Source organism: Rhipicephalus sanguineus, chromosome 8 (genome assembly GCF_013339695.2).
Source record: "Rhipicephalus sanguineus isolate Rsan-2018 chromosome 8, BIME_Rsan_1.4, whole genome shotgun sequence".
NCBI classification, from domain to species: Eukaryota; Metazoa; Arthropoda; class Arachnida; order Ixodida; family Ixodidae; genus Rhipicephalus; species Rhipicephalus sanguineus.
Window position 1 is genome coordinate 17,234,163 of NC_051183.1, and position 27,860 is coordinate 17,262,022.

The window sequence follows — 27,860 nt, forward strand, 5'->3', positions numbered from 1 at the left end:
AATAAGAAATACATAAATATAGAAAAGAATCTTGCTGTACTTTGCTTCTGGTTAACTATGGAACTTTTGAACTGTGGTTATTGTTTAAATCTTTTTGACAGTTCTATGAACTCTTGCATGGCCTCGCATACTTTCCCGCTGCTGTGCCCAAGGGTAATTGCACCTAGAGATAGTAAATTTGAGGTTCTCAACTCTAATCCCATTATGCGTAACGGCGTTTCCAGAGATGTCTTTCGTAATGTAGAAAACTTCTGACATGAGATCAGAAAGTGTTCTATTGTTTCCTCTTCCCTACAATAAGAACAGAGGGGTGATGGTGCCAAACCGGCTCTATATAAATAAAAATTTAATGATGGGATTCGGCAACGCAACTTCGTAATTATAACTTCTAGATCTCTGTTATGACATGTTGAACTTTTCCAGGGTGTCATTAGATGATTAAAGTCCGGGGAATTTCTTAGAGCTGATATACTGAATTCTTGCATTATCATTTGCCTCCGAAATCTAGCCGCTACTATAAAAGCTGATGTAGGGGTAATATTAATAGCTGGTCCGTCTAACGCCGCTTTCGCTAATGTATCAGCTGTTTCATTTAGAAATAGACCTCTATGCCCAGGTACCCATACTAAACGAACGTACGTTAAGTGCTCAGGTGTTAGGGATTTGAACTCATTCAATGTTTTCAGATCACCGGATGCCGTGAGCGCACTGCACACTGATAAAGAGTCTGTTACTATTACTGCGGAATTTATTGATGTCGGCAGTTTACGAAGGGCCAAGACTATCGCTAAGTGGGCCAGGGCCTGCAGATCACCTGGTACGAGAGAATTCACTTCGTCGTTTTCGAAGGCCCTCGCGTTCGGCTCGAAATTTTGGTCTTCGACCAAGCTCGCTTCCTGCTCATCGCGGCGAGACAACCGTACTTTCTCGGCCGATTCAGACGAGGGAACACCGCGACGGTTTCTCTACGGTCTTGGCTTCACAAGTACTTTTGAAAGGTATGCAGGTAGGTCGGGTAAGAGCGTTGGCACCGCACCTGCTGCAAGAGCACGCCCGCCCGGGGGATTCGCACTTCGTTACCGCTGATAACATGATAACATTTCGCGCACCGCAGATGTCTCGGCTAGAGATTTGTCCTTCCGTTTGAGGTTGCGCTCCCAATCCTTCCGGCGGTCTTCCTATTTTGGCACCGAAAACAACGAAATGTTTCGTCCGTTTTCTACGCCCGGGGTAGCCTGTACGGCAACCCGGAGTGAAGCAATGCGTGTCCGGCTTTCTCTACTTATCCAATAGTATAAAGGGAGCCTAATTGACTCCGAGTGCACAAAATATGATTAAAAAAAAAAGAATCACCGCAACGCAAATATGCACTACAGCAGCCACTCGCGGGTCGAGCTGCGCCAAGCAGACCTTTGCACGTGTTGCGTCTCGTTTTCTCCTCGGGCTAGCGACAGCAGCGCCACACGCGGACAGCAGCTTTTTTGATCACAGCGGCTCCCACGGGTGCCCGCTTCGCTCTTGCCACTACAAACCTTCTAGAACACTGTACCGATGCTTCCAGTTTCTGCGTCGAGAGCAGTTTTCGTGTGACGCTTGTGACTCACGGCGCGCCGGCTTCCGTACCTAGAAACGTTATGTGCCAAAACAGCGTTCAAAGTTCGCTGGCGTTCCCCTGCTGAAGCACCGTTTACACCACCTCTCCGTGTTTTCAGTGGTCGTGTAATCTTGCGGACAGCGCAGAGCTCTTACCGGTCCCGCCGTTTGCGGTTGCTGGAAGTACGGATTGTTATCGCGTAGGGCGGAGGTGAGACAAGTCGGTTCCTGTAAACACACCGTCCGATACGGTTTACCTTTGCCGCTGACGACGTAGCGACTGCTTCGTTTGCACGATGTCGACTTGGAAAGCAGCGGTCGGCACTGACCTGAAAGTACAGTCTCAAGAAGCCGACGATGACTGGGAAACCGACCCAGATTTTGTGGTACGTACTACTCTAGAGTAAGCACGTCAGTTTATTGATACTCAAGCGCGTGACCTGGTTCTCGGAAACGCTGCTTATACAGGATATTGTTGAAGTTTTGAATATGCGCTGTTTGAAACATTTACAACGAAAAGACGGACATAAGTTAACGGGACAAAGTGCACATTCAAAACTTCGACATGAACCAACCAGCCCCGGTCATCGCCTTATCTGACAGCTTATTGTTACAAGTTTCATTTTAGGGTCAGTCCGCGATCGCGTGCAGTATGCAAATGTGTAAACCGCAGGAAGCCGAAAGCTGTCACGAATTTTAACTCTTTCACAGTACCCAGTGTATATTCGTGCTTGTGAATTTAAGATAGAGACTTCGGACGACGCGCCCAAGTCGCGAAAAACCCGAGGCTTCTTCTCTGACAGCTCCCCTTGCTATTCCTGAAAGTTTCGTCTCACTGACAGGTTTGGTGCAACGTAGTCTGTGTTCATTCCTGCGGTTAAATCGTTCCGAAAACAAGAACTTCCTTGGTTTCGTATTGTTAACCGGCTTGTGCAGACGTGAACCGGCTGACGCTTTGATCTGTCAAACCGACCGGCAATCCATCCCGCGAATAGCTCAAATACTTCCTTTGTTTTTAATTTGTATTACCTCATTGTTTTCCCGTCTACCAGCGCGAGTGAAGTGGGGTGTGTCAACCTGTCTGTTGCGCATTCGCTGAAGCGAGTCGTCCCCGTTTTGTTTGTTTGTTGTCGGCAACTGCAGCATCCGTTTCCTCCTCCTTGCTACGTGTTATAATTAGGGCTCCGTGTTTTCGGATGAATCCGAAAAAATCCGACACTCGCCGGTAAAATTTTTGACAATCCGGATTTATCCGATAAACTACGATTTTAAAAGGACATTTTCAATGTTCAAAGGCCATTTTCAAAGCTGAGAATCATCAATCGGAAAGAGCGCACCTCCATCAGCGGCAGCAACCTCGTAAAGTATGCTTGCGTTTATTACACAAAGCTTTAAGGTTGTAATACCAACAAACATAGGTGCTTTGTATTCAAGTATTTGTGCTTGTATGTATATCTGTTTGTGCGTTCAAGCCGTCCAGACATCTAAAATGCACTTAGTGTGTTTGCATGTTTTCGTGTTCAGATATCATTTCATCTAAGATTTCAGAGTGTTGAGAAAAATAAGAATAGGTCCTTTATTTTCCATCAAGATGATGAAGGAGGCTGGGAGAAAAAGCTGAAAAGCAGCTTGACTAACTCCTGCCCCCCCCCCCCCCCAGAGTACACTTTCGCGAGTTTATAGCAGTGCACATCAACAGCCAGTCCACATCAACAGGGTAAATGAACAGGAAGTGAGAAAAATTGAAAGAATGGAGAAACATGATTATCAGCAACAATGCAACGCATTTTCATTGGAAATAGAATCAATAGGAACACATTGCAACAACTTATAACGCAATACTAAACGCCAAATTTGGGAGTATTGGAGATTTACGTGATATAAGCTCCGATAAACGCCGAATTTCCTCCGAAAGAATAAACTCTGAAAAACACCCTCCGAATTTAAGAAAGATAAACTCCGAAAACACTGAGCCCTAGTTATAATAAATGCCACGCCATTTAGCGTCACTCAAATTTGCCTCATCTACCAACAAAATGCAAGTTCCGCCCACAAAACCGCCCTGCCATGCACCTGTGAAACAGTCATGCTAGCTTGCTTCATCTCTAACCACAAGTACTCTTTCTCGACTAATGTAAATACTACGCGCATTAAGAGTTAAAGGTTCGTTGTTCCTACCTAAAACATTGCGTTTGCGTGAGCAGCGATGTCAGAATCCCTGACGAAGTTGGCCAGGACATTCAAGTTTCCGATGTAAAACCAGTGTCATAAATGTGTGTCTGTGTGGCAAAGTCAACTATCTGAAACCCTTGAGGAGTGCTTGATGTCACAAAAGTGAGTAAGTGGATGGAGTCGGATGAAGCATTTATGCCAGTTCTCTGTGAGAGGGGCAGCGATGGCTGTGGACGGAGCTGGCATTTTTGCTTAGGTTGCAACTGACTATACTGTATGAAATGTAGATGCGATGTATGCATCATTGTGCAGTGACCTGCGAATTAAACACAGATTGCACAGGCAATACCACAACTCTGGTCAGGCTCCTTCACCACTATGCTCATATACTGTGCTGCGCTAGAAAAGCCAGGTCATTTGTTTTTGACCTGTCGATTAAATTTACTGCAGCAACGAAAATTCACCCTAGGCAAATCTATTCCAAGAGCTCCAGCATGTGCTTCAGCGGGTGCTATTCTGGACACCGTCAAATGCTGCCATATGGTCAAATTTCGTAATGGTGGCATTTTCACCCAATCAAAAAGGCCGTAGCAGACCTCTGGGCCAATCAGAGTTGACCAATGGCGCACTTGAACGATGTGGCATAATTTGACAATGTCCAGAATAGCACTAAGTATGTATGTTAACAGACGTCTTCAGGTCTTGTGTTGTCTTCAGAGAGAGTGGCCATCTTATGTACAGCATAACTTAAAGTGCAGCCAGTACATACAAAAAAAAAAAAGAAATTTCTTAGTTGCGGCCCTGCGTTAACTATAGGAAAAGTGTTAGCACTGCCAAGAGAAACTGATGTACATTCCTGCATTCAACTATTAAACTGCATTGCAGAATGATGTGACCGAAGAGGAACAGCGCTGGGGTTCCAAAACTGTCGAAGGCTCCGGACATGTCGCCGATGCTGTGAAGTGAGTTTCATTGAGATTGTTGCCGTTATTTGTTTTTTGAGCGCGTAAAAACATGCTACGTATGCTTGTTCAACATACTGTTAACATAAATTCAAATACGAACATGTTGAAAAACGACTGCAACATGTTCCATTTTGAAGTTTTGCCTGCATATACATGCTGGCTTAATTTTGCCTCCGGATTTCTGTGAAATTATGCCATACCTATGCAGTGGTCATATGTGATGGCAAGTTGTGGTGCCATGTAATCACATGTAAAAGATGTTTTGATCAGTTTCTTTTGTGCTTATTACTGTTACAGAAAGGACACTGTGTGTGTGTGTGTTGTTTGTATACTAGATTGGACTAGCCCATGCACTCAGTGGGAAATGTACGACTGGGAACATACGATACAAGCAGGTGATCATTGCCATTTAAGCTTATCTTGAGGGGCACTCACAGGTTGATGCGGACGTGATAGGGAATGATAAAAGAACGCGCAGAACATGAAAAAAATGGCCTTATGCCATGTATGATAAGTGCCGCTTTTATACCTGTGTCACACAGGCACTTTTGAAAGGCCATCCAGTCGATGACCATCGAAGTGCCACAACGCTATCGACTCGATGGAGTTGTCGCGCTGCTACATGGCAGTTTCGAACGGCCATTGAGTGGTTCAGGTGTTTCTAGCATAAACTGTGTGGTGCTGAGGATCTTTATTTTCATATTCATGTCAGCTAAAATTAAATAATATAAGTTCACTTAAAAGTACACACTCTTTTCAAGTCTTGCTTTGGAATTGTTCCCTATGTCAACTGTCACTAAAAAAAAATGTTCCTATTGTTAAGATAAACCAATAGTTTAACACTTTCGTGACCGCACCTATTCCCATCGATAGTATGTTATCGATGACTTCAAGTTCAAATTTTGGCATTCTCTGAGCGATTCCAGATAGCTAACGCAATACAAAGGGTAAAATAACATGCTTTTTATCAGTTTTGCTTGCGAGTTTCTTTTTTCCGCCGTGGGGAGATTTTTAAAGCTGGTTCGCAGTCGGGTAGGTGAGCGCTCGTTTCAAACTTCGCGTCGATGTCGCTCGCGGGTGCTCCACAGAAACGACGAATTTCGACGGATTCCGATTAATCTTAGCGGGAATCTCTGGATGATGGTAGCAGCACAGACACGGAAGACGACTTCGATTCACCAGGCTTCAGTACGGACGGCGAAAGTGCGTCAAACCTCCCCGGAACATCCGCCGGTAAGTTTCGTCTTCTCCTCGGGTCGTTTTATCGCTGCCGTGCGTCGATGTAAACGTATCCGGTGCGTTCTAAAGATAACAGCTCTTATCCGCAAGGTGTTAACTTCATTCAGGCGGGAGCATTTGGCGCTGGCTGCAGAAAGAGCACAGTTCTCTCCGCGAAGACTGCGCGGAAGGGACTTCGACCCAATGCTCCGGTGTGCTGTGCGGCGTCGCCTTCGTGTTGTTTTTCACCGCAGAAGTCGTCAGAGAGATATGCAACCACACAGATAAGTATGCGTGGATGCATACTTTCGAAAAGCCAACATACAGTGAGAGGGACATATCCATGGAGGGAGGTTACTGAAGAGAAGATGAGAAAGTTTGTCGCACTTCATGTGTACATGGATTACCATGTACACATGGTAATCCTGCGCTTGCATTGGTGTTGGTGCAAAAATGTTCCAAAAGCCAGGAGAGTTCATGATTAAAATAGATACTCCGACTTAACACAACAAAATATAACAAAAAAACTACACAGACGTTTCGCCACGTATGCGGGTGGCATCTTCAGTATGAACTGGCACCGAATGAGCGAAGGTAACCCAGTCTATTTCTAGTCCCGTATGTCTCTGTATACATCCTGTAGGGGGCCACAGTTGCTGTTGCATGCCGACCTGTCACGGCGGATGAACCACGACTCGAGAAGTATTCTCTTGCCCCACCTTTGTTCCCGAGCCAGCGTCGTCGCATTACTGAAGTCGAAGGCATGCCCGGTCGTCTAGCAGTGTTCGACGAGTTCGCTCTTGGAATGTGTGGCATGGGTGGCTTTGGCGACGCACATTTCAGGCCTTTGTCCACCATCAGTGATGCCACGGAAAAGGTTCAAGGCTTCTTGAGTGTTAAGAAAGGGAAAATAGACAACCACCCGTTTGTAGCACGAAGCCACTTCTTGAGTGTCTCTGATCTGAAGAAGACGACCGTCGCAACCCACGAGAAACTTCACCACGTGTCTTCTCTATTGCAACACATCAACAATTCTTCTACGCTATTTCTTAACCCCGTCAGAACCTTACAGTGGATGAGAAAATGGTGAAATATGAAGGTCGGTATGGTATTCAGCAGTATATGAGGGAGAAAGAGGTCAAGTGAGCGTACAATTATGGATTTTTGCAGATTTGGAACAGGCTACACTGTTCATTTCAACGAATACGCAGGAAAATTGAAAAATACCAGAACTGCAAACTATGCTAGGAAAGTTGAACAGAAAAAAATTGTTTTTTTCCGAAACATGTGCAGCCAGCCTTTGTTTCACCGCGTCGAGAAACTGCATCGCGCGGTGGCATGATAGGCACTAGTGCCTATATTCTTGTATATTTATGTAAGTAATCTTTGTACTTACAGAGCTTGCATTTCTACTATTATTCTACGAGGGCATTGCGTTGAAAACGTATATTTCCAATTTTTTTTAATGTTTGCCCTTTGCAGAGTAGCATTGATGTTTTTATGAATCTTTTTTTCTTTTTGATGCATTTTTCCTAGTTTGATAATTTTTATATTATATTAGAAATACATCCATTGTTTGGAATTAATACTGTTGGAAAGACCAATTCTTCTTCTATCATTCGATACCCTACACTTTAGGATCAATTATTTTCTGTGGCAGGCAAAAAATATTTCCTGGACTAGCCAAAAACAAGCAATTTTTCCGCGGTCACGAAATTGTTAAGGTCTTCACTTATGTATGCTGAGATTTGTTTTATCTTGCCCGATTTTTGCCATATCCGAATAGATTAAACTATATTTACTGTATACTAAATTCTATGTGGTATTTGTGTATAAATTAAAATAGGCATGCCTTGAAGGTACTGTTATTGTTACCATTAGGACGTCACTTCGACAGTTTTATGCTTACAAATTAGACCTTGTACTACATCACCGCTTGGGTTTTAACAGCTCATTCCGTTTGATTGGCTATAGCCTGCAATTCCGATGTTGGTGTGGTACTCCCCATTTTAATTATTTAATTTTTATCAATGAGGGCTTAGAAATATGCTTTAAAGATCCCAAATGGAGTTGTTTAATGTGCATTCTATAAGCTTTTGTGGCTAGCCATAGTCATGGCAACCGCATGTTGAGCGGAGTGAAATGCTAAAACAACCCAGGTACATAGATTTAAATAAACGTTAAAGAGCTCCAGGTAATAAAAGTTAATCCGGCGTGCCTCGTGATCACAGTATTAAGTTAATTAGATTCTTTCTCGTATGTAAGTGGTGGCATGACTTTATGCCTCAACTTGCTTTCGTGACTTGGTTGAATTTGTGGTATGGAAACATGGGTTATAATAATTAACATTTACATAATTTTTTTTCAGTATCGCTGAACTTCGAGAACAGGTTGCCAAGGACGATGCGGCCTACAAGAAGCGAGTGCTCGAAGAGCTGCCCAAGGCCTCCTACGGCTATGGCGGCAAGTTTGGTGTCCAGAATGACAGGATGGACAAGGTGGAGAAGCTTGTTTTATCTGCGTGTCTCATGACCATTGGGTGCGTTAAGTTAGCGCGCTCCGGACTCCAAAGGAACACGCTCGAATGCGCTCGAGTGCAACGCCTTCGGAGCTTAGCTTAACGGTGATTTCTGCCTACTGCTTTCGGTGGTGCGATCTTGTACGCGTTCCAAAATAAGCACAGAGGCGTGGTGTTACATCCAGCCGCACGCGATTGGTCAATGCAGGGCTGTGACGTCTGTCGCAGTTTACATTGGCCATTCGCGTGCGGCGGGATGTAACGCCACGCCTCCGTGCTTATTTGGAATGCGTACAAGATCGCACCACGGGGGGGCACGAAAGCGTCACGTGGCGAATGTTATGTTGCTTCCACGGTAAGAACGAGTGGAGAAGGAGAACGCACTTTGTCGGAGGAGAGAGTCGGAAACCCGTCGTTTCTTTGGAAGCCATAACAGGCACGAGGGCGTGCTCTCGCGCACGCCCTCATGCACCGTCTTAGGGTTGGAGTGCGTAGAGTGTGCTCCGTAATCACGCAGCGGAAGTCGCTTTTCAACCGTTAAGTTTACAAGAGCGCACTCCGCCGGCCAGAGCGCGTTCGAGCTCCTTAACTTAACGCGCCCATTAAGTCCGGTCATTCCATGACATCACCCCGTGCCTCTCATCACTTCTGTGGGGCATGCCGGGAAGTGTACCGTGAAATGTGAGGTGTGCATTAACTGAAACGTACAGTTGCATGAAAGCTTATGGAATGCAGGTTTCAAGCAAATGTGAATTCCCACTCTAAAAAGGCCTAATGCTTTTAGCATAATGAATCACTGTACATAAAAAGAACTACACTTAAATTTCATCATTTAGTTCCATCCAACACGATAGACTGTTCGTTGCAAACGTATATTTGTTACATGCTGATATAAATTAAATAAATTTTAGATTTACTTAACTCTATCCAATAACTTGTTATATCAACATATGGCTGCTCTACAGTCTTGAAGCTCTGAATTTCTGGCTGTGGGCTGGGTTCTCATGAATTCAAGACTTCTCATGAATCTCGTGTCTCTCGAACTTTTGTCGTGGACTGTAGTTTAACTTGAGTACTTCGTGAAGTCAACTGTTAAACTTTGGTGTGCTTAGTTCACCTTGCGTTAATTAGAAGACAGTGCTAAACACCTTCACACCATTCCCAAGTATGTGCAAACAGAAACACTTGCATTCTTTCTTTCGCAGTCGGCTGTCGGGAACGATTACGTTGCATCGCTCCACAAGCACGCCTCTCAGACGGATGCCGTCAAGGGCTTTGGTGGCAAGTTTGGCGTGCAGAAAGATCGACAAGACAAGGTTGGTTCCAAGTGGAGGGTTCTTTCACCACTTAACTGAGCCATTCACACTTGTCTTTTATTTATTCCCCCCTATACATGCAGAGTTTGTTATAAAAACTCACAGGATCCCTCATGAATTCGCCTAAGACGACTCGAAGGCGAAAGACATCTTCTCTGTTGATGTAATGATCCTGCCCCGTCACCCTCCGAAAGCTTTCTGCACTTAACGGGGTTTTGCACTGCCTCCAGCATCGGAGGCACCTCACCTGGTTTTACACTGCCCGTTATCGGCCCCTTTTTGACCAAGCTACAATGCAATGTGATGACGTCATGGGACGATATGTCACAGGGACATCATAATGACGTCACAAATTTTGGCAATCTGTGACGTCATGATGATGTCATCACATGATTTTTGCATCACTTGTGTTTCTCTGAAGCCGCGCCCATTTGATGAAGTATCTAAGGCCTTATAATATGCAGAAGCCTTATTATGCAGAAGTGTTTGTTATAATCCTTGGTTACCATGATTATCTATACCCAGATTAATGTGCCTGTGTCACAAGTACAGACATTTTGGATCTTGTGCACATTGAAAAAGGTACATGCACAAATACTGCACGTGTAGGAACTATATGACATGCTTTTCATGTGTAAAAAAAATATTCTTTATTGAGTGATATAGTCCTGTTACTGTGATGATGAATAGTACAGCTGCCAAATCGTTAGTTAAAGTGCCACAGAAAAAATGGTCCCTGGAAATAGATAAACCAGCACACTTGTCAGTATACCATAGTTGCTTATCAACCACTATCACCTGTCACTCTGCATTTTCTATTTACAGAATTGTTGTTTACCATTTTTCTGCTCCTTGCGCACATGCGGTGATGTCCACTCTTGAAGAGAGCGTCCAATTAGTGTTCTCCCCCCAAATACAGCTGAGGTTCGAGACAGAGGCCTGCAGATATTTTACGCACAAACGTCCACAAAATGCACCATGTCGGTCACTTTTTTTTTGCGACACGGTCGACGAAGTAGTCCACTTACAGTACATTTAATATCGTTCAGGTGTTTTCTGTTAAGACTAAATGATGCTTATCTCACTTTTGAGAGTGACGTATTGTCCCGCATTATATTCATGTTGGGAACGTGCAATAACACATCCTCGTAGTTAATTAATGTTGTAAGGATAGTTAATATAACTATTAATGCATTATTTACGATTACATGTATAGTACTTTTAAAAAAGAGCTTAACTGCATAATCTTTTGCGTGGATTTTTATGCCGTTTTGCACGCAAGCGTTATTGTAGTCCTTTCTGATCTATAATGTAACCATTTGCTGAGACAATTGTAGTAAACTAACAGAATGAATGCATGAACAATGTCATTTAAACCATATCACTCCTGCTTTGTATTTTGTTTCCTCAGTGTGCCGTTGGCTGGGAGCACCACGAATCGGTCGAGAAGCACGCTTCGCAGAAAGGTGATTGGCCTCTTGTCAGCCTGTTGTTTGTTGCTTACGAGATGTTCATGGTTGATTGGGCATTGTGGGCCCTTGCACTCGTCGCGCTTTGCCGAGTCGTGCGCCCTGTTTTTTTACATTGTAGCTCTGTTTCACGCATGATTTCAGCTCAAATTTGCATATTTGTGCTATTGAACTCCTAGGGAATGTTTTTTGTGTGTTGGTTTCAAATGCCATTTTTTAATTTAGACAAACGCATTTTGTCATGGTGGCTGGCTTTGGCATCTTGTGGCTAGTCACAGGGTCAGGGGTTTGATTCCAGGTCATGATGGCCTCATTTATTGAGGGATAAATGCTAATATGCTCATTTAGTACTTATTTATTATTCATTTATTACAAATACCTATAGCACCCAAGTTGGACATTATTGTAGGGGGTTAATCACACATGTAAAACTATAATAAAATGTCACAAATCAGCAGTATTTTAAAAACCATAGAACTAGCATAGGCAGACATCGTGGTAAAAGACAACACAATCAAAATAAAGTGTAAGGCATCCCGTATATAGACATTTGAAGTAAAATTTAAATGGATTTATAGAAAGCTCTCTATGGTAGAAGAAAAGTTTGGGGCAGCTTCTATTTCATCGAGAAGCAGATTCCATTCTCCAAGTGTTCGAGGAAAGAATGAAAACTTACAAACCTTAATACAACGTTGGTAGGGCCTTGTTTTTTTTTTTTTGGAATTGTTGCATCTGTTAGACTGATCATAAGGTTGTTTTAAATATATGTTCTTATCAACTCCCGTGTTATTGCTGTAGGTATTATGTAGAAAAAGCTATTTTGCTTCTTGTGGAAAGCAACTTCCACTCCAATTCTTCTCTGATTTGCGAACTTCGAATTTTGTAATCGTAGTTTCCCGTGACGAATCTTGCAGCTCTTTCTTGGACTCGCTCTAACTTATCTTCAAGAACGTTTGTGAAGGGGTCCCACACTGCACATGCATATTCCAACACGGGCCTAATATTAGTGAGGTACAACATTTCCTTTAACGCTTCGGGTACATACTTGAAGTTCCTTTGAAAGAAATGTAATAAGCGACATGCTTTGGCGCATGTTTTGTCAACGTGCACTGTCCAGTCCAATGTCGCAGTTAAAGTGACGCCCAGGTACTTCACTTCATTAACGCATTGTGCTAATACATTGTTTAGAAAGTATGAATTGAACACATTCTTTTTGTTAGTAAATTGCACATGATAACATTTTGCTTGTTCAAATCCACAGCAAGAACAAATTTTTGGGATTTAGGTGGAACAAATTTACTGGGATTTAGGGGGAAGTTGAAGAACCACAGTTGGTTAAAATTAATAGGGAACTCCATGTTGTGATTTAAAATCTCATAGTTCATTTTGATCTGATTTAGAAACATGTTTGATATGTAACTTTTGTATCACAGTAAAAATCTCTTGACAGCCCTGTACTGGAATTTTCCTTTGAAAGGATACCTTAAATATTAAAATGCAGTGAAGTGTTGAAATACTATTAGGAGTGTTTTCAATGAAAGATAAATCAAACTTTTGCATGCGTTTCATCTGCTTTCTGTAAATCCATGTATGTAAAAGCGAAATCAGTGTCAGCAGTTGCTGGATAATGGCACGTGATTTGTTAGCTGTGAAAATTCCTTCTGCAGCGAAATTCGCTAGGTATATAGAATTTCCCAAACCTCAGCTCGAGAAAGTTTGCGTGGCAAGACGTTTACTGAGCAGTAAAAAACAAAAACAAAGGAAACACACTGAGAGCTTGCCATTAAAAGCCGTAAAGCAAGCAGGCTCTTTACATTTCGTCTAGTAACGTGCATGTTTGTGCTCACATCTATTGATGCAACCTTTCCTTTGCAATTTTTTCTAGCATCAGAGTTTTTTTTCTCCTGGTGAATGTTTTGTGGAGTGATGTAAGCTTTGCTGACGATCACAGACTACAGCACCGGATTCGGTGGCAAGTTTGGTGTCCAGAAGGAGCGCCAGGACAAGTCCGCAGTTGGCTGGGAGTTTCACGAGAAAACACAGAAGCACGCATCACAGACTGGTAAGTTCTGAAGCTTTTGCAGATTCAGCACTGACACGACCTTGAGACATCACAAAAGAAACATCTTTCGTTTCCTAGGTATGCAGTGTTAACACTCTCCACACATCGGAGTCAGGCGACACATATAAAATGTTTTACTACAGTTTTAGTTTTCTTCGCTGAGCATCTGCCAGCCAGCCCCACCGCAGTGGACATTATCCCGACGAGTCAACATAGTTCCACCGAGTTTGCGAACTCTGCATCCTGCATGCAGCCTAAATCACAGAAATCACTGTTGGGGTCGCTGGACAACAATTCACTCATCGTTGTTTACGTGCACCACAAGCAGGTGACAGATCTGCCGCTAGTACATCACGAGTTGCAGTCTCTTTGTGAGGTTGCACTGTGATGACACATCGCCGAGTAGCCGCACCTTCGATATCAAAACCGAAAGTGCTTTTTAGGGTAGCAGTATTAAAAATATATTCGATGCATTCCCAGGCACCTCGATACTCGGTTTATGGTTCTCGACACCCGTGTTTTTATTTAGAGCGACAATCTGGAAATACTATTGAAAATTGATGCCAGTGCTCCTTTAAAATGTCCGGAATGAGTTGCATTTTGTGCGCTTGGTATATTTGATGGTATTACTGTACAGCATGAAAAGTTGTATAGCTACTTTGTTAGCAATATCATCAAAGTTTTCCTGCAGAGGACCACGGTAAGGATTGCAGATGGGTCGGCAAGAATCCAGTAAACGAAGTCTTGGACGCCTCTCTGGTATCTGCTTGATTGTTTTTCTGAACTGATGCAGAGGTTCAATTGACTGTATGCATTTGAAGATAGTTTGAAACGGCTTCTGGACATACATATTTTTTTATATATGCACTCGAAAGTGCATAGGTTGCGAGCCGATTTTCGTCCCATTGATGTCCGATGTTTAGTGCTCTGTTGTTATGCATAGGCGTGGCAATTTGGATAAAAGCTCTGTACTTTCTTTTTTGTGATGTAGACTATGCCATCGGCTTTGGAGGCAAGTTTGGAGTTCAGAGTGACAGGCAGGACACGTCGGCCGTCGGCTGGAACCACATTGAGAAGCTGGAGAAGCATGAATCGCAGAAAGGTGAGGATGGGTTGGGCGATGCCGTGTCTCTGGTGGAAGTGCCAATCTCTAAGAACAGCATTACACCAAACAGTGCACTTGGGCGCTGTAGTTCTCTGTCGCACACAAGCAGACAACATGCGCAGTGTGCTTTGTTCTTCCGCACTGGTTTCACTAGTGTGCATTTCTGAGCTTGTGCAGTGCCAGTTAAGAAACGCTGCTGCTGCACAACACTGAGGCCCTCTGAAACCAGCGCAAAAGTGTGGTGCTAGTTTTCTGCTTGTCCATTTGCATCTCATGGCTTTGATTGCTGACTGTGTGCAGTGTGGGCTGGGATTGCATTCGGAATGCCCATATTTGTCCGACTCGGAGTTTCTGTGCCTTGAGTGAAATTGACAACGGCAAAAGCAACCCTTTGGGCGCAGAAGTACCCAGCCCGTATGATACAACGTGCCCATTTTGCGACGCCCCAATCCGCAATGTAACTGCCACACACTTATTGTGGACCTGCACGGGTCGTCACCTCCGTGCAACAGGCCTTAGGCCTGGCCGACCACCCGACCTTGACCGCTGGATTCGTGGACCTCACCACCATTCATTATGTGACTTCATACACGAAGCAAATTTGTATGTGTATTTTTGAGTCAATAATTATTATGCCTAAGGGCAGACTTTTGAAAATAAAGAAAAAGCAGAAACAAGCAGTAACACGGCGCAATTACAATGCTGGCTTGTTAGCTGGTGAGACAAAACTACTTGGAATTCAGGCCACCATGGTGGTACAGTGGTTACGGTGCTCAGCCACTGACCTGAAAGACCGCTGCGGTCGCATTTGTATGGAGATGAAATGCTAGGGGACTGCGTACTTACGTTTAGGTGCACGTTGAAGAACTCCAAGCGATTGAAATTTTTAGAGCCCTCCACTACGGCGTCTCTCATAATCATTTCGTGGTTTTGGCACGTAAAACCCAAGAAATTATCACTATTTCTCGGGACCAGCGAAACCCATTAAGTACCTGGAAATTCCTTCGTGTGACCATCACGTCCTGACTGAATGGTCTAACAAACGAGCAATCTGCGTCAAAAAGCATGACATAGAAAATCGAGCCGGTAAAAGGTGTGGCAAATAAGTTTGAATTATCGAGAGAGTCGTAAAAAATCGTTATGGTAAGTCTCAATCATCGAGAGTCGTAAAAAATTATTCAGTCTTAAACTGTATGGCATTGTGCCTATGTGCACTGAGCTTGAAAGTAGCCATTGGCTGTCCATCTTCTGAGGATTTGTTTTATCTTTTCTTTCGTTGCGATGCACAGATTATTCCAAGGGATTCGGTGGCAAGTTTGGTGTAGAGAAAGACAAACAAGACAAGGTAGGCAAGAGTCTTTTTTCTCAACTTTTGAGACAGTTTGTTTCTTCAAATTATAATGCGAATTGATTGTGCTTATGCATGCATGGGAATGCCTTAGATATCTTAAACCTCCTCCGTATTACAACGTGCTCTGTTCTCACCCACTCCTTGCAGTGTGCCCACACGTTCGCCGAGGTTGAGAAGCCCAAACCGGCGTACCAGAAACCAAGGCCTGACATTGGTGAGCATATTTATTTATTCAGAATACCCCTAAAGGCACTCAGTGAGGGTATTACATAGGGGGAAATATTACCATAAATTGAGAATAATAACAGAGTGAGAAAAACTGTAAAAAGCGCAATCTTGACAATTGACTGATATACAATCAGTGCGATAAAGAAAAAAACAGCAACAAAAGAACAACATAGCAGAGTGAGACCTGTGTCCCTGTGCACCAGTGACGCATATTTGTGTAGTTGTGGACATGTTGTGTAGCTATGGATGCGTAGTGCAACTACACTAGGGTGTGACCAAGGTCATCTGTAGTGCTGCTACATTTGTCCTCAAAATGAGCAGTAGCATGACTGACCAATTTGCAGGGAGTGCCAGAATGTTGCAGTGCTCTGAGGTCGTATTATGAGTTTGAGATATTGCCATAATGTTGCTTCCAGGGCTTGCTGATTGGCTCGCTGAGCAAAAGCTGGCAACCAGTCGCTTTAGTCATTGGACACGTGAGAATTTACGTCATGCGAAGCAACACTGTTGTTGAAAGTGAGCATCTCTGAATACTGCCCCTGCTCCCAAATTGCGACCCTCTAGGTTGTGACACCATGGCTTGGGATGACCACAGGCAAATGAAAATGAAGCTGGCTATAGAAGAGCTGTTATATTACATTATTCAGAGTTCTCCAAGGCTTGGCAATATTTTTTCGCTGCTTTTGAGGTCCCAGTTGTTCATTTAATGCTGAAAATGAGTGGGTATAGAATCACGTCAGTGACTCTCTAACATTGGCATTTTTTTTTGGTTGCGCACGCAGAGGTGACCTCGGAGCGAGCCAAAAGCCTGCGCTCGCGGTTCGAGAACATGGCCAAGGCAGGCGAGGAGGAAGCACGCAAGCTCGCCGATGAGGAGCGCAAGCGGAGGCTCCAGAAGGACCAGGCCGAGAAAGAGGCAGCCAAGAAAGCCGAGGAAGAACGGCAGAAGCGCCTCCGCGACGAGCACAAGCGGATCGACCAGCTCCAGGAGCAGCTCAAGGCGGCCGAGGGCCATGACCAAGACGAGGGGGTCTCGGAGCGCAAGCCCCGGTCCGACAGCGCTGGAAGCCAGCCCGACGAGTCGGAGCTGATCCGGCCCGGCACGCGGAAAAACCACTCGCGGGTGTCGGTCATCCCACGGGAGCTGGTCGTCCCAACGAAGCAGGTAAAGCAGCACTTCGGGGACCTGGCAGTCCGTTAAATTTTAGGATATTTCTTTAAAGGGCCCCTAAACCACAAAAAACGTGTGTGTCAAGTTCAGAGTGCTGTCTCAATCAACAATAGCAAAACACGGCAGCGCTACGAGCCGCGGGCACCCCACAAATTCCAAAAAACAATCCCTTCTCTCTGTGTCTTTTGGCATTTCTCGTCCCCTCAACGTTCACCGTGACGTCAACATGTCCTCTGCTCGTCATATACAATACAACACGTGTTTGTCCGCTCGCAGATACACGCGCTTGCTGCTCTTCTTCCTCGATCGGTGAGGAGGAACACTCGGCCAGGAGGAGAGACGAGCCGACAAATGGAGCATAGCGAAGGAAAGAGCAAAATGACCGAGCGCGTCTTTCACATCATCAACCTCGTGTAACTCCTTAATTCGGCACTGTTTCGAAAAATTTCCACGGCTACGTGTTCGTTGTAGACTCGTGCACAACGGCAACACCACAACTAAATTTCGACCTTTGGGTGGTTTAGGGGCCATTTAAGGAAAAGGCCTTGAGGCCTGTTTCGTAATCCAAGTGCACGGGAAATAGAGAAATGATTTGTTTGCCCAAGGTTAAAGTAGGCCATGACACACTCACCCAAGAATTTGCTTTTTCCCTGAAAAATAGAAGTAGAAGGTCTATTGCGCCTTTACATACATGAAAAATGGACCGTAAAACAATATTTCAGTGCAAAATAAGCCCTAGAAGTTGCCGGCTACAAACCCTGCCCTCCACCGATGGCCGCCATTGTCCCATAACGTGTGTGAAGTTATGTGCTGCATGGAGTGGAGCCATCCTCTCCTACCAAAGTATCCGCCGCTGCAAATCGTTCAGTTTCAGTACCTAGCTGAAGAAAGCTTCAATAGCTCAACTGCACGTGCAGGTGACCATGGAGCAAAATCATTCTTTGGAATGCAGACGTTTGCACAGCAAGCAGCTGTTATGTCAGGACTCATGAGTGCGCCAGTGTTGCCCTACTCTCAGGCCGCTCGCGTGTTTATCAAAATATTTAATCTTAAATTAAGGGTTGACCAAACGCGCTAAAATTTTGCCAGTTTGTTTGTGAACGCACAAGAATTGACCCGCATAACACAGATTGTGATAGAAAATTAGGTGTCATGAGTTAATGCTCACATCTTCCATGTTTCCAAGTGTGTATACCAACATAGACAACAGAAAGGTAATGTGTTTGGCACATTTTTTTTATTTTGTCGTCCTTTCCTTAGGTTTTGGGAAACGTCATTTATGCTTTCGTTATACAACTGCTGAGCTGATAAGGAAAAAACTTGTGGTGTTTAAGAGAGAAACTCAGATTACACCAACTGTAATTATGAAAGACGGCAGGAAGGGAAAGATGGAAGGTTGCGGTGAAAAAATGTCTAAACAGGGGGTGGGTGCTGGAGCTGACGTTTCGACTAGTGGGCTTGTCTTCTTGTGCCCTAGAAGACAATTCGGCCGAGTTCCAGCCTTGAAGAAGGCAAGTCCACTTGTCGAAACGTCGACTCGAGCACCCACCCCGTTTACAGATTTTTTCAACATCTGTAATGAATTGCTGAGAGAGATAAACATTTTAATGAAAAGCTGGAGATCTCTGCCTGGTTGTTCGCCTGACATGCTACTCCAGGTGCTGGGTGACGATTATGATATACAGTAAAACCTCGGTGATACGAATCTCGCGGGGTCACGAAAAATATTCGTATCATCCGAAATTCGTATCACCAGAAAACAAGGAAAATTAGTATGCGACAAAAGAAAGTCGGCATACGTTTTGATTCACTGTTTCTCAGGGCCGCAGCGACGTCATGAACAGCTCTGAATGATTGCCAGTAAAGGTTTTAGACATCAACGATCATACTTGTAAATATACGGTGCACGCACCCGTGTGTAATTAACGAACCAGATGTATTGTGCCCCGTGACCGCTAGTAGCCCCTTCCTAATCTTATTATGCTTTTCTGCATGACACCAGAATACAGCGGCGAAAGTGACTTAAGAAGCGCTTTGCACACGATAGAGGCCAAGCTCCTTCGCCAAGGCCGTCCGCTTCGTCTCTTGGGGTCTTCGTCCACCTTTAATGGGACTTCATGACGGACCCGCAGCCCAAGCTTCAGTCTTGTTTCATAGAACGTCTGATTGCGGGGACATGGCTTGCATTGATGCGGCAGGCACACGTTAACACAGTACAAAGACGCTGCTGCCTCGAGCACAGGAGCACGCGTCAACGCGTCGAAAAAAAAAAGCGCGACGTCAACGTCTTCTGTAATCTAAACGCGAAGGCGCCTAAAGGCCTGCAAGATTCGCGCGCGCTATCTCGGAGGCAATGACACACCACTGATGGTCGCGCAGCGCTCATGCCCGCGCCCGCGCGTGACTGCCGCGTCTTCCGCGACAGCGCGGGCAGCACCTGTTCGTACCTGTGCGCTAGCACACGTTCGTATCAAGCGTCGCGGGGTGCAAATCGATTCGCAACAACCGTACTCCAATACATTGCAGGCTAATGGGCCTTGGCCGGGACCACAGAAAAATTCGTATCACCTCGAAATTCATACGAGCCGTGATCGTATCACCGAGGCTTTACTGTATACAGTGATAAACGCATAACACATACAGCCACACAAGTTTACAAAGTTTCGTTCAGGCTCGTGGCCCGCAAGAAAGTCAACAGCGCTTTCGTGGCACGTAGCGCACAGGTGCTGCTTTGCCATGGGCCCAGAACATGTCACAACTCTAAGCACGATCCCCGTTGAAGATGCAAGGCCGCCTTCAGAGACTGCCTCTTTGATGCGTATTGCTTGCATTAATGAATTGCTGAATATATCAAAGTAAATCTACAGTGTGTCCCACTAATGTCAATGTATGCAATCAATGTATGCATATAAGAAATGCTTGATATATGAAACATTTTTACATGAGGTGCAACTTATTTTAGGAAGTTTCGATTGTAATTTGCTTTGTTGCGATGGTATGTTGGACATTTTTTTCCCATTTCCTCTTCATCCCAACAGGTGGCCAGTCCCGATGTCTCCCCGACGCAAGAGACCGAACCGCTGCCGCAGATGAAGGACGCAGTTCCTGCTGCCACGGTGTCTGCAACACCTGCAGCCGTGGTTGCAGCGTCCGCGGAAGTCGAAGAAGCGCCGGCGCCCACCGCAGTGCGGGTCGCGGCAGATGAGCTGGAGCCAGAAGCTGTCGAGGAGGCTCCCAAGAAGATTGTGCCACAGATTCACCACTCACCGGTGGAGTCCGAGTCGAGTCCGGATTCCGGACCTGGTATGTCTTTGCAGTTCGCACCTCTTAGCAACCATTTGAAAGAAGTGTTACGCATTCGGCATTGTGAATTTATTTATTTATTTATGTGTACACGTACGCCGCAAGCTCCAGTCTGGAACATTTCGTGAGGACAATTATTACAGAAATAACAGCATAACAATATGGTACAAGGCATTGTAAAATTTATTACCGTCAATAAGGAAATGTACGCAAACTAAAGATCGAGATAGCGAAACAACTTTAGAAAGAAACAAGTGGGAACACGAACATGTGTATGAAAGCATGGATATATAGCAAAATGATATAAACAGGTACACTATAAATATAAGCATAACGGTAAAAAACAAAGTTTTTACTATGCAATCTAGTGATAGTACAAATAGGTAGATGCGATGAACTTGTGTAGCATTCAATGTGCATGACATCAATTAACCCTTTCGCTCCCGTTGACGAATATAGTTGTCATGAGATTTTCTACCGAAATGACCAATGACGACTATACCCGTCATCGACGAAAATTGGCCCCATATGGAACCAATGGCGACTACACTCGTCATAGTTGTGTTTCTTGACGCTAGATGGTCACAGTTGTCCACACTGTGCCATTTCTGTCGCGGCTTTCATTTTATAGTCATCTTTCATTGTATTGCCATGTGGCAAAGCTATCTTCCAGTTATCTCTTTTTTTTTTATGCAATTAGTAGTAAAATAAAGGAACCCAGTCGAATTGAAATAATTGTACCGTTTTATTCAGCAAAAATGCTGTGCAAATTGAGTGAAAAGAATTTTTTGTTAAATTTGGTACAATTTTCTTTTTCTACGTTAGCGAGAGGGTTAGAAAAAGAGAAGAGCTAGCTCACTTCTAAATGCTGGTGGCTTATGACATTCTGCTTTTTGTGTAAAAGGCGGCGGATTCAATATCTGTCTGCATTGGCTGCATTTGGTGGAACTTAAACAATTCTCGCTTGCTTTGTTCGGGCACACACTAACAAACCCCTGGTGTTCATAATTGAAGGAGAGCTCTTACGTTTTAGCAAACATATTAGTGTTTGTGGAATATTGGAATGCCATACAGATGCATGGCAGGGGTGTAGCCAGAAAATATTTTTTTTCAGTGGGAGTGGGAGGGAATGGGGGGGAGCTTTGAACCTCCCTGAACCCCACTGACTACGCCAGTGGTGTGTGACAGCAACAGCACTGGCTGCAACATCATCCAACATTGTATTAAAACCAGAAAATACTCAAGGCTTACGGGCAGTTTTATGTTTGTGTATACAGAACTGTGCAGAACCAAAAATGAAAAAAAGCAGTTCGGGTGAAAGATTGTTTCACTAAAAAACCCATCTTTGCCAAGTGACCCCAGAGAGGTTTCTCTCTCTCTTTTATTTTAACAGGTGAATCATTGGAAGAAGGAATCTATGAGCATTTGGAGCCAGTGTCGACTGAGAAGAAAATGTCGGCTGTGGCGTTGTACGACTACCAAGCCGGTAAGCCAGCCGCCTCGTAAAGGACAAAGGACAAAGAACTTATTAGGGGCTCATTATTGATCACACTTTGTGAGGCATTTGCAGGGATCAGTTCAGACCCTCATTGCAGCGAATTTCACATCACGTTTAGCCCCTTAGAGGACTTAGACGAGCTTAGTTCGTTTCCGGTGAAGAACAGCTTTTTCCTTTTGCTTTTTACAAACCTGCCTCATCAGGTATACCTTAAAGCATTTAACAGGCGCAAAGAAAAGTCTTTTGGATGCAACAAGTCGGTGTGTGGGTCCTTGTGAACCTGTGTACCACTTAAATTCGAGACTGCCTGCAGAGGAGGCATAGCCTTTAGCTTAGATTCCTAAAACTTTTAGACTGTTTCAGCACCATGCGTGTCAGAAGTGTTGGCCATGAGTAGATTACAAAGTTACTGCAAATGATGTTACATGTGAAACAATACATTAGAGAAATGCTGCGGTTGCACTAATGGCATTGTCATATTTATCTGCACACAGATTTGTACTGGAGAAAATACGTTGGCTTTTAATAACAGCGTCATGTGCTGCAGTTTTTCATTGTAGCTACATTTTCTGTTATCCATCAAGAAGACTACTGATTTTTCTGTCTTTTGTGTGTCATATGGTATGTTTACTGTTGATGAGCCTAGGCCTTTCTCTCGTCAGCATTCCTTATGCTTTGAACATTGTTAAAATGACTGCTTGTAAAGATAAGCTTCTTGATTACTCTTAATGTTAGAGCTGTACTTAGAGCATGTTGTACGTTGTTGCATTGTCATAAAGAACATGCTCACCACAAGCAAGCACTGTACTACTAGAGAAATAATAGTCTTGTTAATTGTACTTTGTGAGTGTTTTTTTTTTTCTATCCTCTCAAGTGTGCTTTATGTATAGGAGCTTGATGAATCTTCACTCTAATGCAGCTGACTACGATGAGATATCCTTCGACCCCGATGATATCATCACAGACATTGAAACGGTAAGTGGTTGCCGTCACACCTCCACTGCATCTGCCTTGTGTTAGTAGTAATCAAGTAAAGTGAACAGCCGCAGTCAAGTAAATTGTGTTTAATGCAAGTGTTGGAACATAGGAGAATAAAAATTAGTCTTTGAAAAGAGAACTTGCTGCCTTCAGTACCAGTAAAAGCTGCTGTGATGGCTATTTTCTTGTGCACTTTGTTAGGTGTTTCTGAGGTGCATGTGTACTTGTACCGGCCCTAGGAGTGTTCAACAGTGCTACCTGCAGCTTTGGCAGCAAATGCAAAAACTTCTTTCGAATAGAAGTGTCACATAGCATGAATGAACCTAGGCGAACTCTGAATCGTAGGCATGCTTCACTTCTGAAACAGAGTGTGAAACAGATTATGTAGTACGTGCTATGTTAAGACATATAGTCCAGTTGTGAACAGTAAACAAGTGTTTCAGAAGGAGTTTTTTAATCAGCATTAAAGAAGCATTTTTCAAGTTACAACCAGGACAGCCTCTAATGATGTAATGTAGGACATACAAACTATCGTTTAAAACAATTATCTACTCAGAATATACAGTAGAACATTAATTATTGTTGAACAATAGAAGTATATAGCTTGCATGAAGCCTACTGTATTTTTTACATAATGGCAACACTGCCTAATGTTGGCTGACTGTCGGTTATCCACTTTTACAACAATGTAAATGAATACAGGTGTGCTGCTATGCATCTATTTCTCTCTACATCAGTGCCCTTATGAAAATTTGTTGCCAATATTTTCTGTTGGCTCTTCTTTAGATTGACGAGGGCTGGTGGCGTGGAAAGTGTAATGGAAAAGTTGGCCTCTTCCCTGCAAACTACGTTCAACCTCTTTACTGAAGCTTCGCATTTTGAGGCAAGCTCGTCTGTGAACTACGGTTGTGGCACTGCCCACGGCGGTGATGGCGCGGGTACTTCCGCAACTTGCTCAACAACAGTCTTCTTCGGGCATCCAGCTTCGACGTCGTTTGCACAAACAAGACCTCAACATTCGGTCGCAGCTCGTCGACGACACCTTTCCCGAATGACCTTTGGCAGCGGCGTTTTTGTCGTCTCCCACAGATTGTCGCTTCGTCGAGCTACCATTTTTACTAGCAAACTGAACGAATGTGTGCAGTGAAGAAGTATGTTGAGTAGTGTTTCATTTGGGCAATTTATGTCAAAGGTTCCCCTTCCTGACATGTTGCCTTTCTTGGAATGACTTGATTGAGACCAGTTCACAGGCTTTATATGGGACACGTCAATACCTTGTCATTTTACTGCAGGCGATGGTGATTTATGTAATTTTAACCTGTGGCAAATTGCCGTGTATGTGCAAAGTGAATTGTGTTTCATATGATGAAGGTCATCATGCGTGTTGCTGAGCACCAGCTGACAATTTTAGTCCTCAGAGAGTTTTAGCTTGCTGTTATAGGTAGTATTCTAGCTTGCATGATTACGGAACACCAGAGATGTGGACGGCAGTAATAACGCTGCTGGCAACACCTCGTGCTGATTTGGTGACCTCGTTCAGCTGCAAAGCATTGGAAATGTGTCGTCTCTCCTTATGCCATTCTTTTCGAAAGAGAATAGTCGCTGCACTTTTATGACCAGGCCTTTCTTGATGCCTTTACACAAGCATAGCCTGTCTTGCAATAATATTTATGCATGTTCTTGTTGAAATTATGTCACCAGGTGGCACCCCCATTGCAACCGCTCACATTGCTAAAGTTGCTATTTGCGGAATAACGGAATGTTATTCCATTATTCCGTAGATAGCAACTTTACGGTTTTTATTTGCGGAATAGCATTTTTGTTATTCCGTAAGTAGTAATACATTTATGAGCAAGCTAAAACTCTGCAACTATTCATAGAGGGAGCAGATTTGCATGAATGGTTTTATTTCTCATGTTTACTTACTCTGTGTAAGCTTCAGAACTTCGTTGGGGAAGATTTATGATGTGTGCATTTACGTGTCATGGCCCGTGTGTGCCACCAGGCTGGACAAAAAAAGAAAAGAAAGGCTTTTTCCTATTTCTGTTGGCCCAATGCCTCGTCTACTTCGAGCCCTATTCTGTGCCCCTTTATTTTTCCCACTATTTACTTTTGTCCTTTCTCTCTAGTTTTCTGCCACCAAATTCATACCAGTGGTACAGATCCTTGGGACGTGTTGGAACACCGCATGTGCCACTGGTACTCGCACATCATCAAAAGGTAGTAGTGCAAGATGGTCGGCATCCTTTGCAACGATGGATGTTCGTGTTCGGATAGCAGGAAATTGCTGCCTTTGAGCTTGCCTGGCAGTGACAGCTGTTGAAGACTGCATGTCGCCATGAACATACACAGCTTTGAATTGTGTGACGAACCCCAATCTTCTTTCTTTCATTGAGCCAGGAATTTATGGAATTTAACTATTTTGTATGCCTACTGTTGTGAGACATTACTTGATTTGTTGAGCTTATTACTGTACTTCTAGAAGTTTTCGTTCCTTTTTTTTTATAGTTGTGATAATGATTGTGAAAGCATTGAACGGTGGCTTTGCTGCTTTAGATTTTTGTTGTAATATAGTTAACTATAATAGCTTTTATTTTGCAGTCTTTTGGTTTTCCAACTTTCTCCAGTCATGTTTTTGGAATCTTGTGCATTGACACATTTTTAAACAATATATATTTGTAGACATTTTAGAAACTGTGTCACGGGTCCAGTTTTATGGGTTTTCGTAACCGACATCTCCTTATTGGGTCTGCTCTTCAAGGAACTAATTAAATTTGATAAATGCTTTACAAGGATAGTTTTCTTCCGTTTTTTGGTTTTTATAAGGCTTATTGTGTTTGTGGTGCCTTTTATTTACTTTGTGTAATTTAAATGCTTAAATTCATACCAGCTCCTGATCTACTTAATTCATATGCCACGCACGTGTAGTTATCAAATGTTAATCGTAGGTTCCTGATGTGGTGCCAAGTTTCTTTCACATGGTATTTTATAGTGTGTCATAACTCTCTGTAGGAATGATTACGACACGAAGCACATAACTGGCAGATGTTTGGTATTTATAAACTTTTTTCCCTTGCTGGCTTCCAGTGCAAATGTGCATAAGTTAATGTAGAGAAAGTATTTCAGGGTCAATGCACTACGAGATGTCAATTTACGAGCATTCTGTTGACGGCACCCAGGAATTTTCGTTCTGCACCGACTCCAATAACAGGGCTACATCGTTTGTACGATTACATGGATTTCGCAATAAACAATCATTGTTTTTATACGAAGCATTATGCCCTGCATTAATTATGTTCACGCTGGCACCTGGTTTTGCTGGTAAAGAGTAAGTCTGACAAGCATCCTTTAATCAGCAATTTGGCTAACTCCACAAAGATGCTTCTGTGAGGGCTTTCCCACAAAGGCTGAGCCCCTGCCGACAGTACATTGTTATCAGTCAAAATTTCCTTAGTATGTTGTAAGCATGCATGCGCTGAACCCTGCGCCGAAAGTGTTTGCTGCTGCACCAAGTCTGCTGTGTACCTGCGCCAGTACCTGCGCCGAAAGGTGGAATCTGTTCCACCACTGCAGTTGCCAAAATAGCTTGGCGAGTGGCCAAAATTCTGTTAGCCAATCTCAAGTGCCAAAACGGTTTCCAGAGTGACCAACACTAGGGAGGCCAGAAGTTACGCTAATACTTCTGTAACGGCCAATCACCGACGTTGATCCATTGGTCAAGATAACACTGCATGGTTTGTTCTGGACCCTTCTACCACTCACCAAAATGTCCGAGAACACGTGCCAGCACTTTCAGTCCTGCAGGCAAATCGCTGCAGGTAATCTAAATCAGGCGATCGAGCCAAATTACTCGTCAACGAATCAAGACAGCCCGTTATATCGAATCTGTACCCACTCCATCTGATCGCTGCACACGAACATCCAAGGCAATCGCGAATCACCTTACCAGCGAAAAGCATCGTGAACATGCCCACGTAGGAGAAGCGATCGTGAACATAGATAACGGAACAGATTAGTAAAATAATAAACCAATTAACCGGACTGGTGTAATAACTACAGCTTGCGTACCGGATTTTCCAACGTTTCTAATCAGATGCCGATCGTTCTTTCCGAAGCGCAACTCTGTTTTTACTCAGTCAGTGACGTTGGCGTGCGTGTGAGGATGACGCTGCTCGGTGTCAAGATTTAGATACTTGCTGCTATTTTTAAACGAGGCCCGATAATTTATTCCTCGCCTCTATTTCCACGAGGGGAAATCCCCAGTCTGCGCGGACGAGACGTGCTTCATTGCGAGCCAGGTAAACGACTCGCTAATTCTTATTTCAAACATCCCTGCTCTTCCGAACGCGAAAAAACCCAAGGAAGTGGCATTGGCGTGGCGAGGGTGCGCAGGCAGCGTGGATCAAAACGTGAATTTCATTGACGTCAAGTGAGGAGGCGCGCACTGGCGCGCACTTCCAGTTTCGAAGGTGACGAAAAATGGCGGCGCCCACGTTTAAACGCTGTTGCTTGGTAACGTTACCAACTTTACATTGGCGATCCGCGTAGCGCGACGTTTGAAAGGCGGTCTTCGATTCTTCGCCAGTGTGCAGATGATTACGCTTTCCTTCGCACTTGCTTGCCAAGGTCGTCACGGCCGTGAACTTGTACAAAATGCACTTGTACGAGACAAGACATGGCTTCGCATTTCAACCGCATGGAGGCCGAATCCGCGAAGGTTAAGAGTAAAGTTAGCTTGAAATCCACAACGCTTAAAACAACGCTCCGTAGCTTTATAAATTAAAAAATTGTGACGCCCTCTAAGAATTAAAAAAAAAGTAAAAACACGCATTTTTTTGTTAAAATATAATAAAGTTGGTGTTTAGATGTGTCACTAGATGGCGCAACAAAGTGTGAGTTGCAAATTTTGGAGC

General features: G+C 43.9%; 1 protein-coding gene across 1 annotated transcript; it reads left to right on the plus strand.

Moving 5' to 3' along the window:
* Positions 1–1,559: 1,559 nt before the first annotated feature.
* On the plus strand, positions 1,560–26,219 carry LOC119401477 (src substrate protein p85). The gene is made up of 14 exons (XM_037668314.2): positions 1,560–1,979; positions 4,651–4,727; positions 8,317–8,446; positions 9,672–9,782; positions 11,194–11,248; positions 13,203–13,313; positions 14,305–14,415; positions 15,708–15,763; positions 15,917–15,983; positions 16,780–17,162; positions 20,207–20,471; positions 21,865–21,957; positions 22,889–22,944; positions 23,734–26,219. Exons 1-14 carry the CDS (start codon positions 1,890–1,892, stop codon positions 23,812–23,814), a joined length of 1,686 nt encoding a protein of 561 aa, XP_037524242.1. The 5' UTR covers positions 1,560–1,889; the 3' UTR covers positions 23,815–26,219.
* Positions 26,220–27,860: the final 1,641 nt, after the last annotated feature.